The following is an 18,412-nucleotide window of genomic DNA, read 5'->3' as shown; positions in this document are numbered from 1 at the left end:
CTTTGCTACTTATAGTCTTGTAATTAAAAGAATTCCTCTTCATCCATTCATTATGTTGTATGCCTTAACAGCTGATTAACAAAGCAGCCTTTTTCTGCAGAAAAACATTGACATGTTAGTCAGCAGCACAGAACTATGTTTCACATTGTGGGGATGATGTGGCCACAGTCTGAACTGCTTTCCATCTGCACGTCATGGTTAGTGGTTCACTGCCCCATTCTTTTTGTTAAGACCAGGAAGCACACTATACATGTCTCATCTTTGATTATTCTTCTGAGGAATCAAATTAAGAGGGCTGACTTAGTATGAAATAACAGAAAGAATCATTGAAACCACAGTTACTTACAAGTTTATACATATTACTGGGACCCCATGTAGAAGAGTAAAAATGGAAGGCAAAATGGTCTCCATGTATCTTCAGAACCTGTGAGTATAAGCATACATGATGGAAGGGACTTGACCCTGGAATTAAATGAGAATCTTGCCATGGAGAGAGTGTCTTAGTAATTTTTATTCCTACAAAAAGGACCTGACAAGAAATGTTCAGGAAAGGAGGTTCTATTTTTCTAAAAGTTTCAACTGGTCTATAGTCCATCATGATAGGCAGGCATGGTTCTGGAGACATGACTTAGGGAACAGAGGTGTGAATGCTGTGCTTATTCTTTTCTTATCTATTCCCTCCCTTTGTTCCTCCTTTTTTTATTCTGTGCATAAGATGATGCCATTTGGGGCAGGTCTTTATCCTCAGTTGAAGCTGTCTGGAAACATCCTGCTGGACAGCCCGGACATGTATTTCCTATGCTATTCCAAATCTAGACAAGTTGATGAGCAAGATTAAGGGTCCCAGTTCTGACTTAACTAAGTGGGCTTAGTGTATGTAATCCTAAGGGGTTTATTCTGAGACATGTCTCACTGTAGCCCTTGCAGGCCTGAACTCACAGCAATTCTCTATTTTCCGCACCCCAGGTGCTGGGATTACATGTGTGCTACCATGCCTGACTACAAGGGTTGTTATAAAAAGGAAGGCAGAAAAGGGAGAAAAGGGAGATGTGGTAACAAAGGAGAAGTCAAGTGACTGTCTTTGACATTGGAGGTAGGAGTTCCATGTGCCTCAATGTAGGCATCTTCTAGTAGTGCAGTTCTCAATAAGTTGGTCTCCTGTGGATGTTCCATAAGGAATATGTGTTGATTTTAGTCTAGTAAGCATTTTAGATTTGTGTTCTCTAGGACGTAAAGTCAGCTCTTGTTGTCCCTAAACTAATATGTGTGCTGCAGTAGCAATAAGAAACATACATGCTATTGTTTTTACAGCCAAGGTGCCAAACAAGTGTCTTTTTATTACTGGTTTCCTGACATGCTGCTTACACAAAAGGCTGACATGTTGCTTACTCTGTATTTCTAAGAGGGAGACATTGTTATGGTAAATATGTCATTTTTTAAAGCTAGACAAGTTATCTTTTAGATTGTTTAAGCAGGCTGTCAGATTTCATCCTCATATTGTCATTTCCTGTATCTTAGTTTATCACATATATACTTCAACATTTATTGTAATTGCATATTTGCATAAGCTAGCAAATATACTTGTACCTGAGCAGTAGTTTGTACAAATGATATTGATAGGGAAAATTCACCTTGTATATACCACATACCAAGCAACATTGTACTTTTGCGTGTAGTTACTATGTACCAAAAGGGCATACATTTATGTGGTGTAACTGGCAACTACTACCAGAGGGAGGAGTGCTATGTCTTGCTGCTGTGGAAATGGTCCCCACACAACTATTCTATTTGTGGATATCTAGTCACAGGATCCTACCAAAGAGATACTTGCAGATCAGTATCTATAGCTATGTTATTCATAATAGCTAAGAAATAAAAACAGGCTGGATGTCCATCAGCATATGAATGGATAAAGGAAATGCAATGAAAATGCAGTTATGGAACTTACAGAAAATTAGATATACCCAGAAATTATTAAATTAAATGAGGTGACATAGACTCTGAAAGGCAAATACCACTTTCTCATATTTCATAGCTTTTATTTTTGTGTATGCATATATGCATATGTACAGGGTAGCTATAGTTCATGAAACTAGAAAGAGAACCATTAGAGGAGAAAATGGAGATCATAAGGGATAGTGGAAGGAAAAAGGAAGGGTAATAAGAAGCACATGGCATGAAAATAGAGGAGAAGGGGTAGAAAGGATGAAGAAGAGAATGGACAAGTAGTGCACACCTGTAAGTGTCAAATGCAACCCTCTACTGTGTATACTTTTAAGTAAGTATACATGCATGCCTGTAGTGGTACTATTAGATTGGCTGGTTTCAGTTGTGTAGACAATAAAAGAAATTTAAGCTAAAATCTTAGTAGTCTTTTTAACTTAAAAACTATATAAATCACTGAAAACCAGTTTTACATAAAATTTTTAAAATTTAATTTTTGACAGTTTCATAAGTACTATATTACAGTATTTAGTCTTCCTCTTCCATCCAGCTATTCTCATATCTCCTCACTCTCTAGAATTCATGAGCTCTTTGTAGTTAGTGATATCACATGCATGTGTGCACATGCACACACACACACATGCACACAAAGTAGGTATGTATGCAATATATACATGTATGTATAATTTATGTGTTGAATGTTTTCTGTGGCTTGTCTAAAGTTCTCTGTGCTCTTTATCTCTCCTTCCCCCTCCCTCTGTACTATCTTCTCCCTTCTTCTGAAAAGGCAACAGGTGGAGCCAAAAGGCTACAGAAAGGAAGCAAATGAAGACATAGTTACCCAAATACAAATTAGGAATAAGTACACAAAAAGCAAAAGAAGAGCAAAATGACAATAGGCAGACACTTTCAACAATAACTTTAAATATTAACAGTTTCAGTTTCCTAGTCAAAAAGGAAAACAGGATGGGACCTGACTGTTATTTTCTTTAAACTTGTTTGGTTATGGGTTTATTGATTTTTATAACTATCTACTTAAATGAGTTTTTAAGTATTTCTGTAATGCATTTCTTTTTCTCAAACCTGTTGTTTTCTCTCCCTCCTTTTTTCCTATGTTAGCTGTAGTACTATTTTTGTTGACTGTTGTACTTAGCAGTTCAGTTTTTTTTTATTTTGTTATAAAGATAAATGTTCACTCTCATTATTTTAATTGTATTCTTCAATGTTCATATCTTTATCTGTCATTTCTGAAAGTTTGTATCTATTCTAACTTTCTACTCACTTGTGCAATCCTCCTGCTTCAGCCTCCTGAATCTAGGTACGTAGCATTGTACCTATTACATTCCTTATTTTTCAGCCATTGCTTTATACTTCATCATGTTTCATGGATTATATTTTAGTCATTATATTTATAATTTTAATGTATTTTAATGCCTCCTATAGTAGTTTTATTTCAGGTCCTTCTAAAATAATTAAAGATAGTGATCTGTATTTTCTTGAATTTAGGATGTGGATAGTCAGTGCCTTTCATTTGTATTCATGTGAGACTAGTCAGTTCCGTGGCTGCTCCATCTCTAAGTTTGACAGTAGTCAGGGTATAAATTTTAAAATATATGTAGGAAAATGGACAGTGATAAGGGACATCAGTTTTTGAGTTAGCAGCTTCTGCTCAAAATGTGAGGACAAAGAAGGCAGGAAGGAAGCCCTTGGTTGGCTGAAGAACACTTATTTTACCAGATGATTTTTTACAGTTTTTATCATTATGAATTTATTTTCAGTTTTAGATTACTATCCCTTTATTGTAAGATTTAGAGATCTGCATTAAAATGTGTCTTCAATTTTAGATACCATACTAAAATTAAGTAAAAGTAACTATATTTATTTAAGAAATATTTTTGTTATCTCTCTAAAATTTAATATTTTAAAGCATAACAGTGTGATATATATGTTTATCACACACACACACATACACACACACACACACACATATATATAAAAATTCTTCTGTATAAAAATTCTAAGATGTGATGCCGTCATTTAGACAGCAGTGTAGTGTAGCAGTGTAGCCTTCCTAGGATTGAATCTTAGCTTTGATAGTGTTGGCAGTAGACAAGATTTTTATAACTTAATTTCTTTGTTCCTGGCACAGTATCAATAATGTGAGTTTTAAATGAGGTCAAGGTTTAACTGCATCACTGTTTTAGAGTCTCTGTGATAATATTTTAAAATTAGTATACTGTGAGATAGAAGTTTGTTAAGGAAGGAGAATATAGCTATTTATTGGAAAATGAATATGAATTTATTTCAAATACTTAAATATTTAAAATGGTTACCATGCATTTGAATTACATGAATGATGTTTTTGTCTTTTTCTTCTTAATTTCTGTAGCTTATCGTGAACCTCGTTTTTACTACCAGTTCACAGCCCGCTATCATGCAGCTCCCTGCAATAGTATCTATAACATTTCTTTTGAGAAGAAACTTCTTCAGATTTTAAGTAAACTGGTTCTTGACCTTTCCTGTGAAATTTCCTTGATTAAGTCTGAATGCCATCGTGTTAAAATGCAAAGAGCTGGTTTGCAAAATGAATTGTTCTTCACATTTTCAGGTAAATATACAAAATATTTTAAAGAAAGACAAATTGAGAACACAACAAACTGTTTAGAATATGAATGTTACCAGTATAAATGTATTTATTCCTCTTTAACTTACTGGTAATAACGTTCCACATAAAGTTCTGCTGATTCATGCTGTTAGTGGAAAGTGTGCTGTGGCTCTTTACTGTTGAATGAAGGTTATTTAGTTACAGTGATTTAGTTAGTAAAAGCACTTGCTTGTAAGGTAACTGGCATTGTAGAATAGACACTTCATCCCATTTAATGTGTTATTAACCATGGGGTATGGAGGTACAGAATTTCAGGAATAAATATCCATGTGCTTTATAGTATGTCTTTATCATTCTCTTTTTACTCTTTCTTTCCTTTTTTTTTTTTTTTTTTTGGTTATCTAGAATTATGGCAGAGACATGAAACTTCAAAGGCAAGAGAAAGTTAAATTCCCTTATCTTCTGTAATTCTTGCTTTTCTTCTTCTCTAGGAAAATTTCAACATTTTTCACCCAATGGTCATGCTAAATGATCATCTTAAACTTTTCTGTGGCCTGTCAAGGACACACTATTAGTACATAGAGGCTTCGTGAGTCTTTATTTCATAGTTGTTTTAATTAGATGGACAAGGCCTAAGAAAAACTTGAATCTATCAGGAAAAAGATGACATCCAGTGTAAATGTTGCAATTGTGAATCTGCTTTGTGCTTCCTCAAATGACTAATGTTTTTGAACATTTAAAAATCTGTTAAGTGGTCATTTATTTATCTTTTTTGAAAACTGTTAACTCAGATTCTTTTTTTGCCTTTTAATTGTGGAAATTTTTTCATTTTTCTTTCAACACTTTTTTTAGAAACTTGAGGTCATTATGGACTACCACTTTTGTAGTTTAATCTTTTCATTTTACATTAAGATACATTTTGAGCTTATTTCTTTAAGTAGGTCTGGGTTCAACTTTATGCCTTTCATATGTGGAGGTTTATATAGAAGAATGGTTCATTACATCATTTTATGGAAAATTGATGTAACTGAACATCATCATACTAAGTAAAATTAGCTACACCTTGTATATTCTGGTATACTTTGTTATTTTATAGTTGTCATTGTTTGATTATTCTTATTTGTCTAACTTTGTCTTTAAGCCCTGATGTTCTGACTTTTATTTGATTTATTATTCAGGTGTTCTATTGATTTTTGTTTTCAATTTGATCTGCTGAGCTTTTTAATCTCCAACATTTCAACTTCATTTTTTGAGCCATTTAATTTCCAGACTTTCAACTTCATCTTTCTATTTTGTTGTTTCCCTATTGAAATCTCCATTTATGTTCTATATCAGCTTAATTATTACATGTTTTCATTTTCACAGAGTTGATTCAGGAGTTTTGAGGATCTTTACTGGACAGTTCCTCAGATTCTTTCCTTACTCCATTGTTGTAGAAGTAGAAATATTTGGACGAGTCATGTTCCCTAAGTTTTCATGTGTTGAAATATCATTTGCCTCCACTGTGACAGATGTCTCAGAGTGAAACTCAGCTGAACTCTCAATGCCTGTTCAGGGCACTGGGCTTGATCTCCAACACCATTCCAAAGGTAGAATACTGTCTGTGAAAACAACTGCAATAGCTGGGCTGCAATTGCAGCTCTGAAAACAGAGGCAGGCAGCTCTTGTGAACAAGCTCAGGTCTCAGGTTTCTTTTTCCTTACTGACCCTTTGCTCGTGCCCTACCCATGTCTTTTCTAGTTCTCAGTGGTATAAATGTGTGTACTAGATATTTCTCTCTCCTCTTCCATGTCACAGATTTTGTTAAGTTAATTTTTCTTTGATTAAAAGTATTTGCTTTTTTTGATACTTCATATATTTTGCATCAATGTGTTTCTCATTGTCCAAGTAATTGAGGATTTTCAATCTGTTTTTTTGGCACTGATTTCTAGCTTAATATATTTTTTGTCTGGATGCATAAACTGCATGATTTCTAGTCTTTAATATTTCAAGGTGATTTATGGCTCCCAAATGAGGTGGGTTGATTGTGAATGTTTGATTTGAGTTTGAGAAGATATGCATTCTGCATTACTACATAAAAATATATCATTTTGTTCAGTTAATGAAAGATGCTCTATGAGTTAGCCGCATTCTATTTCATATTATGATTTCTTTGTTTTTAGTTACCAATAGAGAAGAATATTGAGAAATATTACTAGATTTTGCTAGCTTTTGTACAGTTCTTCCAATTTTTTTCTTTAACTAGGTTTGTGTGTGTGTGTGTGTGTTTTATGTGAACATTTGGGGGACAGAGGTTGACCAGGGGTATCATCCTCTGTCACTTTGCAAGTTGTTCTTTTGAATTGGGATCTCTTGCTGCACTTGTATCTTGTTGTCTTCAATTTTCTAACCCGCCAGAACCTGCCTCTGCAGATAAGTGCTGGCATTACAGATTCCTGCCACCACACCAGCCCTCACCAATATTCCCTGACTTTTGGGAGTCTGAACATGGGTCTTTACTATGCAACCATCAAATACCTTTACTCATGTTACTCAAGACAACAGGGATTTTTAAATCTTTGTGAAGAATCAATCCTACTGTCATTATATAATAATTGTTTCTTGAAACCAAGAAAATCCTTTTCTTCATTCTTATTTCTATTACATGTGAGAAAAACATTGTTCCTCCTTCTTCTTTTGTGTTCATGTAACCTGCAGTGTACTTTCCCCATCTTTTCCTTGTATTCTGTGTTTATCTGTACATTTAATATAGGTCTCTATGGAAATCTTGCACTCCAGCCTTAAATATAAAATGATAAATTCTATCTTAGTTCTTAGTATTGTATAGCCCTTATATATGACAAATTCTTTGTTTTCTTTTCTGGATTATTTCTCTTTTTTCTGATGTTTGATTATAGTATGTTTTATATAGAAATGAAAGCTCCATCTGCTTGTGTATGAAATTTATGACATGCAAGATTTGAGACAATTGTCCCTTATTTACTTAAATAAATTACTCTTATGTACTCTTCTTCTTCTTCTTCTTCTTCTTCTTCTTCTTCTTCTTCTTCTTCTTCTTCTTCTTCTTCTCCTCCTCCTCCTCCTCCTCCTCCTCCTCCTCCTCCTCCTCCTTCTCTTCCTCTTCTTCCTCCTCCTCTTCTTCCTCCTCCTCTTCTTCCTCCTCCTCCTCCTTCTTCTTCTTCTCCTTCTCTTCTTTTAAAGATTTATTTATTTATTTTATTTATATGACTATACTATAGCTGTCTTCAGACATACCAGCAGAGGGCATCATATCCCATGACAGATGTTTGTGAGCCACCATCTGTCCATCTCTCCAGCTCTGTTCACTGATTTTGTTTTGATCAGATTTCAGTGACATATCTTTAAGTAGCCCCATTGTTTCTCCAAACTGCTCAAAGATGTTATTAATTTTTTAGTGAATTCCTTTGAGCTATAAGTCCATGCCTTAGTTATTAGATGACTTTTTATAATTTATTTTGCTATTAATATCCTCTTTATGACAACATGTTCTATTTTCTTTAGTTCTTTGTCCATTATTTTCTTCAGCTCTTTGAGCATAATAAAAATTGTTCTCAGAATTTTTGTATATTAGCCTAGTAATAGCTCCATGCAAAAATTGTTCAGAAGATTGTGGGAAAATGAGCTGATTAATATTATGTATTCAAATGAGCTAGGGTTTATTTGAAAATAGTTTGAATGGCTAAATAGTTCTAAATAGGATAATAGTTGAATGGCTTAAAAGATGTAAGTAGTACTAATAAGACAGCAGTAGTTTTTCCCATGACCTTGCAGAGATATCCATCAGTCCAATATTGCTAAGTCCATTGAGTTTTCCTGATGCTCATGTATTTATTTTAAATAAATAGAATTAAAATTTGCATATAGCTTTTTCTATATGGACAGAAATATATTTGTGCTTGTATGTGTGAAAATACTTATTATTTTGGTTAAAAGTGGCCACAGCTTTAGTTCAAATCTCATTAAATTTCCAGTGTTATTACAGTTTACCTTTCTCTTTTTAGTTTGCATCTGCACAATAAGCATTAACTTAGTGTAGTGAAATCATATAGATAAGAAGAGAGGTTCATAAATAATGAATTTGTATATAAAGTTAAACTATACTTTGTAAAATTTGAAGTAATTCTGTTGTTAAATACTAAAAAATATAAATATCTCAGCATCAGTTATTGAGAAATTTAATTTCTAAGATTATTGTAGAAATGAGGTTTTCCTGATTTATATACAACAAATAATTGGCTTAGGATTTTGTTGAAATATTTAGCATTAGAAAAATTCCAGACTTAATAGTGGAATAGTCATTGTTGACAAATAATGTTTCATTTTTCAGAATTTTAATATTTTGTTAGAGTATGTAAGAATAAATATAAAATATAATATATTTTCTCAGTTGCATCTATAGACACTGAAAAAGGATCCAAGCCATGTACAGACCATAGTTGTGAAGCTTCCAAAAGATTATCTAAGGTATGTTCTGTGCTGGTGGAAGAGAATTGAATAAAAATGGTCATTGTGTAAGGATTCATCTTTTTCTTTGTGTTAGTCATGTGTAAAATACAGAGAGCCACAGGGATTTCAACAAAGACATAAATCTTCACCCATCACAAAATAAGAAATTAGTATAATTGATACTTGACAAGCACTTTAAATATAGAATTGTGTGATTGGTTATATAAAGAATAATTTATTTGGACTCATGTCATGTAATTATATTAAGAATACATGGCTGCAGTGTATTTAGTCAAGTCAGTTTTCACATATATTTGCATGTTAGTCTTACATAGTGCAGCTTTGCTAGACTCACATGGATAGTCAGTATTTTTGTATAGTCTTCATGTCATACACAGGTACAAGGTTACATCTTTCTTTTAAGTCTTTACTCATTTATCTTGTCTAATTTGAATTGCCAGAGTCAGTACAAAAATGAGTAGCTATGATGAGACTAGAGAGGTTTTGTCCCTAGACTAAAAGCATTTTTTTCTTCTGAAGTGTGTGATGGCAGCTTAAGATTTTAACTTTAGTAGAGTGAGGTTTTCTTCTACTGTTCATTTACCAGGCTATGCTCTGAGTGGCTGTTAAATTTTGACTAGTACATTTTCTGAATTTCTTTTTTAGGATATACATAGCTGTATTATATTTGTTAGTCTTATTAAGGATTTTATGACTATCATATACTCTGTTCTATTCAATGTGTGTTATGTTATTTGTGGTTATAGTTTAAAACTGCTAGTACAATTCAGCATGAATTCTTTAAGAATTTTAGTGTGAAATTACTAACGTAATTTTGGCCTCAAGTTCATTTTATAAGAACAGCAAGGTGTAGACATATAGTACAATGTCACCAGTGGGAACATTGATATTGGCATACTCTCATGATTTATTTAGCGTTCCATAGTTATATACATTGCTTTCTTTGTGTAACAGCTCTAAACTGACTCATGGTGGTGCCTTTTTATAACCACAGTTATGTTTCCCATGACTTCCCCACTGCTGCTCTAACCTGTAGGACTCATTATTCAGTGCTGTTTTACAAAATCTCATAGAGCGTTATACAAGATTAGACATAAATAGACAGTTGCCAGTCTTATTAATGTAATGGTCATTTGTTCTTTTTTAAAAGTTAGATATATTGTTTATTTACATCTCAAATATTGTCCCCTATCCTGCCCCCCATTTGTTATTTTTTAATATAGCCTTTCTATCTTGAGTGAGATGTAATGGAATCTCCTATATTTTTGTCGATGATGTTTGTTTTTGGTGATTAAGGCAAGATCTCACATTGTAGCCTAAGAAGGCTTTGAATTCATGGCAAGTTGTCTTGCATAACTTTCCTGAATTCTGAGATTCCTAGTGTATTTCTTCATACTTAGCTCTTTATGTATCTTTTTAAAAAATAGTTTTACTTATTCTTTGAGACTCTATTTATGTTTACAGTGTATTTTGACCATATTAACTCCAAATTCCTAATTCCAATTTTTTCCAGATTACTCCCATGTACCACTCCCTAATTTATGTCCTTTTCTCTTCATTTTCAACTCACTGAGTTTAGTGACTGTTGTTACATGAATATATGTGTGGGGCCTTCTACCAGAACAGGGAAGGTTACACTCCTAAAGAAAACTCACCCTCTTTTCACTAGCAGCCATCATTATTTGGTAGCTTTTCAACTAGCGCTGGGGTTCATGCCCTCTTTCTTCATCCAAGCTGGAATATTGACTGATTTGATCTTATATAGTAAGCCGTAGCTACTTTGAGTCATGAGTGAAGTGGTCCTGTCATGCACAGAAGACATTGTTTTTCCGCAGTCTTCCCTGCTTGTCCAAATACCCATGCTGGCTGGAATACCCACAGAGCCTAGCTGACACAGGGCCTACCTACCCTGCTGACCTCCATCTTCCTTTCCACCTGCTCCTCCACCTGGGCCAAATCAGCAGTGGATACCCTTCCACACCCTATAGCCTATCTTCCTCCCAGGAGGTCTATAGTAACCAGGACACAGGCAGCCTGTTTCCCATGAGGTCCTCAGTAACCAGGGACACAGGTGGCCTTTTCTTACCGGAGACACAGGAGGCCCACCTTAACCAGAAACATCACTGCCTGACTACCAGGATATTGGCTCTAACCCATGTCACAGAGCTCTACCTGCCTTGAAGGAGACCTGATCCTGTCAGAGATACCCAGACCAGTTAACACCAGAGATAAACAGATGGCAAGAGGCAAGTACAAGATCATAAGTGACAGAACCCAGGGCAATTTGACATAATCAAAACCCAGTTTTCCTACCACAGCAAGCCCTGAATACCCTAACACACCAGACAGCCAAGATAATGACCTAAAATCTCATCTCATGAAGATAATAGACGCCTTTAAGGAGGATACAAATAATACCCTCAAGGAAATACTGGACAATCAGGTAGAAGTCCTTAAAGAGGAAACAAATAAATCCTTTAAATAAATACAGAAAAATACAATGAAGCAAGTGAAGGAATTGAACAAAATGGCCCAAGACCAAAAAAAAATTGAAATAGAAACAATAAAAAAACAAAAATGGAGGCAACTCTGGAGATGGACAGTGTAGGAAAGAGGTCAGGAGTAACAGATGCCAGCATCACCAACAGACAAGAGACAGAAGCAAGAATCTCAGTCATGGAAGATACAATAGAAAATATTGACACATTGGTCAAAGAAAATAAAGTGTGAAAAGCTCCTAACTCAAAATATCCAGGATACAATGAAAAGATCCAACCTAAGAATAATAGGAATAGAAGAGGGTAAAGATTCCTACCTCAAGGGGCCAGAAAACAACAAAACCAGAAGAAAATTCCCTAACCTAAAAAAGAGATGGCCATAAATGTACAAGAAATCTACTGAATACCAAATAGATTGGACCAGAAAAGAAAATCCTCTTGTCACAAAATAATTAAAACATGAAATCCACAGAACAAATAAAAATATTAAAAACCCTTTAAAATCTCTTCTCTGGTTCCTTGAGTCTTGGTAGTAGTGTGTTGGTATAAATGTTCCATTTACGGATGAGAACACCATAGGTGTACTCTCTGTATTGTGACCAGTTGTGAATCTGTATTAATTACTGTCTATTGTCTGTACAAGGAAGCTTTAGCATAATAGGGACTATGAGCTGTACTAACATGCATATACCATAAAGTATTTACATAAATTTATACTATGTGCATTTAGCAAAATAACCTGACCTATGAGCTACTTTCCCATGGACCAAGTACCAGGCAAAGTGTTCCTCCTGTGGAGTGTACTTCAAATCCAATCAGAAAGAAGGCAGCAGAAGATGTATAGATTACCATGTCAATAGATTGCTAGGATTAATATTGTAAAAATAGTCACCATTATTGTATTTACCTATTGATCTTTTATATCCACTATTGATTACTTTGTAAATAACATTCAGTACATGCATATTTATAGATCATATATATTCTTGTTGGGTTTTTACACCCTATTAATATGTAATGGCTTTCTTTAGCTTTTCTGATGTTGTCTGAAAATCTACTTTATTAGAGACCAAGCAGCTACTTTGGCTCACTTTCCACTTCCACTTGCCTGGTTATTAACTTCTAGCCTTTCAAACAACCTCGTGTTTAGTTTTGACCAGCAAAGTGTGCATGCATGCATGTGTGTGTGTGTGTGTGTGTGTGTGTGTGTGAGTATGTGTATGTGTATGTGTGTTTAGATAACAGATAGAATCTTTTTAAAATTTGAGTTATTTAATGTTTATCTTTTAATTGTAGAGGGAAGACTAATGAAGACTCTTGCTGATCTGTGTTATTTTATTGGCTGTTCTTATGGGTGGTTTATTAATATTCTTTTCTTTTTTTGATATATTTTAAAAGTATGTTGTGTGTGTGTGTGTGTGTGTGTGTGTGTGTGTGTACAAGTGCACTGCTTGTATGTATGTATGTGTACCATGTGTGCATGTGTGTCTGTATAATTCAGGGGTTTCAAATTCCAGACCTGGAGTTACTGGTGGTTGTGAGCTATAGTTCTGCAAATTGAATCCAGATTCTCTGCAAGAGTAGCAAGTGCTCTTCACCATGAAGCATCTCTCCAGCCTTCTCTGCTCAATTTGTATGAGGGTTTGCTATTTACTATGTTTGATTGATGGATTCTTTCCAGGTTCTTAACATTTTATCCAATACTCTTGTGAATGTATTCTTCTTGTGATCTTACAATCAAAACTTTAATTTTTTTAATTGAAGATTCTCATGGAAAATTTTATATAGATATAATAATGGTAGGTATAAAGGTATTCCTAAGTTAATTGAAATTATAAACATTTTCTTATAAAGGTGAAGATTTCCATGGAAAATATTTCTGATAAAATTGAAGAAATATATAGAAAAACATGTTAAAATTGAAGATTATCATGGAAATTATACAGATAAAATGGTAGAATTATAAAAATAATTCTAAGTTGATTGAAAGTGGAATTATAAACTTTTTCAGAATCTTAGAATTTAAATACACATTACCAATCCACAGGGCATGTAATGGGTGTCATTCCAGCCATTTTCTGCAAGCCTTGGGCCTGTTTTATGGCCCTGTTTCAGGGATGTGGAGCTTTTGTTAGGCGTCACCTGTGGAAGATTGCTGCAGTGGTGTTAACATCCAGGGCTCCTCCCCTCCACTGTACTATAGAACTCATCCTTTATGGTCTCATTTTCCCTCCCCTCCCCAGTTTTTCCTGACATCTGTCCCTTTAATTCTCTGATTTGTTATCAACTAGAGCAATATTGTAGAAAAGAACCAGAAAGCAATTAGAAGGATTTGGAGTTGCATTCAGTCTTGAGGCTTCAAAAGCAGAGAGGTTATGATGTGGGAAGCTTGGGCCCTTAGTGTTTTTAGTGATTAAAATAGGCAGAGCCAGGTTAAGCTGGATGTTATTTAGTTGAACAAGAAGGAACTGATAATACATTGGAGCAGCTGCTGTCCTTGATGGTGCTTCAGTCCTTGTGGATGCCAGTTCAGGTGAAGTGTCCACATTTCAGCCTCTGAAAGAAACTGGTGACCTCTCAGGAGTCATTCCAGACATCTGATCACACTATTTTGAAGACCCATTCCAAAATTTCTCTGTTTTTACTTTATGGTGTGTGCTCTTGCAGTCTCTAAGCTCTTTAAAGTCTAAAAATCAGCAATGGCCTATGGCTTCAAAATGTTCTTCTACCAATAAAAAGGTGACAGAAAGGAAAAAAAAGATTTACATGGAAAATATTTCTGATAAAATTCAAGAAACATAAAGACAAACACGTTGACTATTTCATGGAAAATTATACAGATAAAATGGTAGATATAAAAAGACCTTTATAAATTAATTGAAGGTGGAATTAAAAACATTTTGTGAGATTTATATGGAAAACATTTCTGACAAAATAGAAGAAATATGAGAAAAACATGTTAAAATTGAAGATTATCATGAAAAATAGTGCAGATAAAATGTTAGACATAAAAAACATTACTACATTAATTGAAAGAGGAATTACAAACATTTTCTGATAAAATTGAAGATTTACATTAAAATATTTTGTTTTTTCTGTAGTACTGGTGTGGTCTTCACATACAGCTTTAATTCTCTGAAATGTCATTATTTCTCTGCTACCCTCAGAAGGTAGTTGTTGGATATAGCAATCTTGGTTGATAGTATTTCAACTTTAAAATATCATTTCATGCTTTCTTGGATTTTGATATTATGTTAAGAGGTATGATATTATGTTTAACTTTTTAAGTGAATCGCTTATTTTTCTCTTACAGCTTCTTCTTTTAGGTAATTTGGGCATCTTGATTATATTTTTTGTGGATTGATTGGTAATGTGTATTTAGATTCTAATGCCTGTTGTTTTCTTGTCAGCTTTCCTAATCCCTGACAGTTAAGGAAATTGTTTCTATACTTTCATTGGATAGATTTTCTATATATTTAGTTTCTCTTACTCTCTCTCTACTTTTCCTTCTGTGACATGGATTTTTAGTTTGGTCTTTGGATTTTATTCCAGTGGTGGTGGATATTTAAGTCATGCATTCATGCTTGCTTGCTTATTTTTTATCTTTGCCGGTGTCTGAATGTAACAGTTCCTCATCCTACCTTTTCATTCTTTAAAGTCTTGTGTTTGCTCTATGGGAAATTGTAATACAGACCTTGCTTATTTTTCATTTTCAACATTTCTATTTGTTTTATTTTCCTAAATCTCAATTGTATTGCTGACTTTGTCTTCTATGCTCTTGACTTTCTTCAAGTTTTGAACTGGCTTCTATATATTAATTCATTGCTTGTTTGTATCATTTTTGAAGCCACTGACCATTTTTACAAATAAACCTTTAAAATCTTCACTTAGCATTTTACCCATTTCAGTATCTTTGAATTTAGTTCTTTAGGGCTTATGGCCTTTTAAAAGAGGTGCGTTGCTTTGCATTTTCATGTGTTTTTTATTTCTCTATTGCCATTTGCTAATGTATTTATTTGTCTCTCCTTTTTTTTATCTACATATCTTCTTACTAGTCAGTCTATTCTTGAGGTTTAACCCCAATGCAACTAAGAACATAAAAACAAACTACCATAATCCAATAATTCTAAACAAGATACAGAAATGCTTTTCAAATTGATTAAAGTAGCTCCAAAGTCCATAGGACAGAAAATGGCAAAAAATATTGTAGGGTGAGATTTATAGAATCAGATGTGGGTTTTTACCCATGGAGTGGGTCTTAAATTTAAACAGAAGGCAGTTACTTATCCCCTTCTATTCATGCCACTGTTGCCCCTCTGGGCATATCTTAGCAGGCAGTCATCATTCTAGCTTGGATGATTCACAGCTGAGGGACACAGTTTATTGCTTTTCTTCCCCAGATACCTGTACCCTGGACAAGACCTGCACAAGTTCAAACTAATTGACATTCCAGCATAACTGGGGGAGAGGTTCACAATGCACCACCCCTAGCTGAGATGCCACTGAGGACTGCTGGCCTAGGGAGAGTCAGTTTTCTTCAGGAATTTTTATTGAGTGGTGGGCTGATCATGTTCCAGTGGATGGCCCCACACCCATGCACATATGGACAGCACTAATTAGACTTACTGTTAAAAAAGTAACACATGAAAGTAAGGGGCATGTGGGGAGAACTGGGGAATAAATATCATAAAACATTTATTGAATATATGTATGATATTAAAATATTTTTTAAATTTATTGATATATTTATATACATTTCAAATGATTTCCCCTTTTCTGGACCCCACTCCCCGAAAGTCCCATCAGTCCCCTTCCCTCCCCCTGATTTCCCACCCCACTCTTCCCACTTCCCTCTTCTGATTTTGCTCTATACTGCTTCACTGAGTCTTTTCAGAACAAGGGGCCACTCCTCCTTTCTTCTTGTACCTCATTTGATGTGTGGATTATGTTTTGGGTATTCCAGTTTTCTAGGTTAATATCCACTTATTAGTGAGTGCATACCATGAGTCACCTTTTGAGTCTGGGTTACCTCACTTAGTATGATGTTCTCTAGCTCCATCCATTTGCCTAAGAATTTCATGAATTCATTGTTTCTAATGGCTGAATAGTACTCCATTGTGTAGATATACCACATTTTTTGCATCCACTCTTCTGTTGAGGGATACCTGGGTTCTTTCCAGCATCTGGCAATTATAAATAGGGCTGCTATGAACATAGTAGAGCATGTATCCTTATTACATGGTGGGGAATCCTCTGGGTATATGCCCAGGAGTGGTATAGCAGGATCTTCTGGAAGTGAGGTGCCTAGTTTTCGGAGGAACCACCAGACTGATTTCCAGAGTGGTTGTACCAATTTGCAACCCCACCAGCAGTGGAGGAGTGTTCCTCTTTCTCCACACCCTCTCCAACACCTGCTGTCTCCTGAATTTTTAATCTTAGCCATTCTGACTGGTGTAAGGTGAAATCTCAGGGTGGTTTTGATTTGCTTTTCCCTAATGACTAATGAAGTTGAGCATTTTTAAAGGTGTTTCTCCGCCATCCGAAGTTCTTCAGGTGAGAATTCTTTGTTTAACTCTGTACCCCATTTTTTAATAGGGTTGTTTGGTTTTCTGGAGTCTAACTTCTTGAGTTCTTTATATATATTGGATATTAGCCTTCTATCTGATGTAGGATTGGTGAAGATCTTTTCCCAATTTGTTGGTTGCCAATTTGTCCGTTTGATGGTGTCCTTTGCCGTACAGGAACTTTGTAATTTTATGAGGTCCCATTTGTCAATTCTTGATCTTAGAGCATATGATATTGGTGTTCTGTTCAGAAACTTTCTCCCTGTACCGATGTCCTCAAGGGTCTTCCCCAGTTTCTTTTCTATTAGCTTCAGAGTGTCTGGCTTTATGTGGAGGTCCTTGATCCATTTGGATTTGAGCTTAGTACAAGGAGACAAGGATGGATCAATTCGCATTCTTCTGCATGCTGCCCTCCAGTTGAACCAACACCATTTGTTGAAAAGGCTATCTTTTTTTCCATTGGATGTTTTCAGCCCCTTTGTCGAGGATCAAGTGGCCATAGGTGTGTGGGTTCATTTCTGGATCTTCAATCCTGTTCCATTGATCTTCCTGTCGGTCACTGTACCACTATCATGCAGTTTTTAAACTGCATGATATTAAAATATTAATAAAATTATATTAAAATACTGTAGCATGTTCTCTGAAGTTATTTTCATCTACTGCATATGTAAAAGTAGTGAATTAAGTACATGAGATGGACTAGGGGACAGGAAGGAACCAATGTTTAATTTAAACACAAGAGAATATTGAGTTGTGAAGAATGTTCTAAGGGAGAAGAAATAGCAATAAATTAAAAAAATTACCCAATAATGAAAAAATGTATAAGATAAAAAAATGAAAGTAGAGGCGAACTCCCCAGCCAGCCCCACAACACTCAGAGGAACCTCCAGTCACAGGGGCTTTAACATTCCGAGGATCATAGGATCAGAGGTGAGGAGGACTTTAAATCTATTTCAACACCACTGGAAGTAACTGGGACCATTGGGAACACAGGGACACAGGAACTCCGTCCATCTGACCAGCAGCACTAGTTCATTCTGGGCTGAGCTGGTGATCCTTGGGAGCAAACTCCATAGTCAGCCCTACAATACCAAGAGGACACTCCACTCCCAGGGGTTCTTACATGCCAAGGATCCCAGCATCCCAGGATCTCAGGAGCTTGGTCACACCAAGATCCCAGAGCTCCAGAGGAAATTTGATTCCCAGGAGCTCTGACATCCAGGATCTCAGGATCCCATGATCTCAGAATCACAGGACCACAGAGACAGCTGGGCTCTGTGGAGTTCTGACACAACAAAGATCGCAGGAAGGAC

General features: G+C 35.2%; 1 protein-coding gene across 1 annotated transcript in view; it reads left to right on the top strand.

Annotated features, from left to right (window-relative positions):
* Positions 1-18,412, top strand: part of Zpbp (zona pellucida binding protein) — a 176,718-nt gene that overhangs the window by 65,141 nt on the left and 93,165 nt on the right. Inside the window, exons 5-6 of the mRNA XM_052199211.1 lie at positions 4,334-4,552; positions 8,958-9,034. Coding sequence (XP_052055171.1) covers positions 4,334-4,552; positions 8,958-9,034 — 296 coding nt within the window. The remainder of the gene's footprint in view (positions 1-4,333; positions 4,553-8,957; positions 9,035-18,412) is intronic.

The sequence above is a fragment of the Apodemus sylvaticus genome, chromosome 11 (assembly GCF_947179515.1).
Source record: "Apodemus sylvaticus chromosome 11, mApoSyl1.1, whole genome shotgun sequence".
In the NCBI taxonomy this organism is placed as follows: Eukaryota; Metazoa; Chordata; class Mammalia; order Rodentia; family Muridae; genus Apodemus; species Apodemus sylvaticus.
This window is presented reverse-complemented; position numbering and strand designations above follow the sequence as displayed.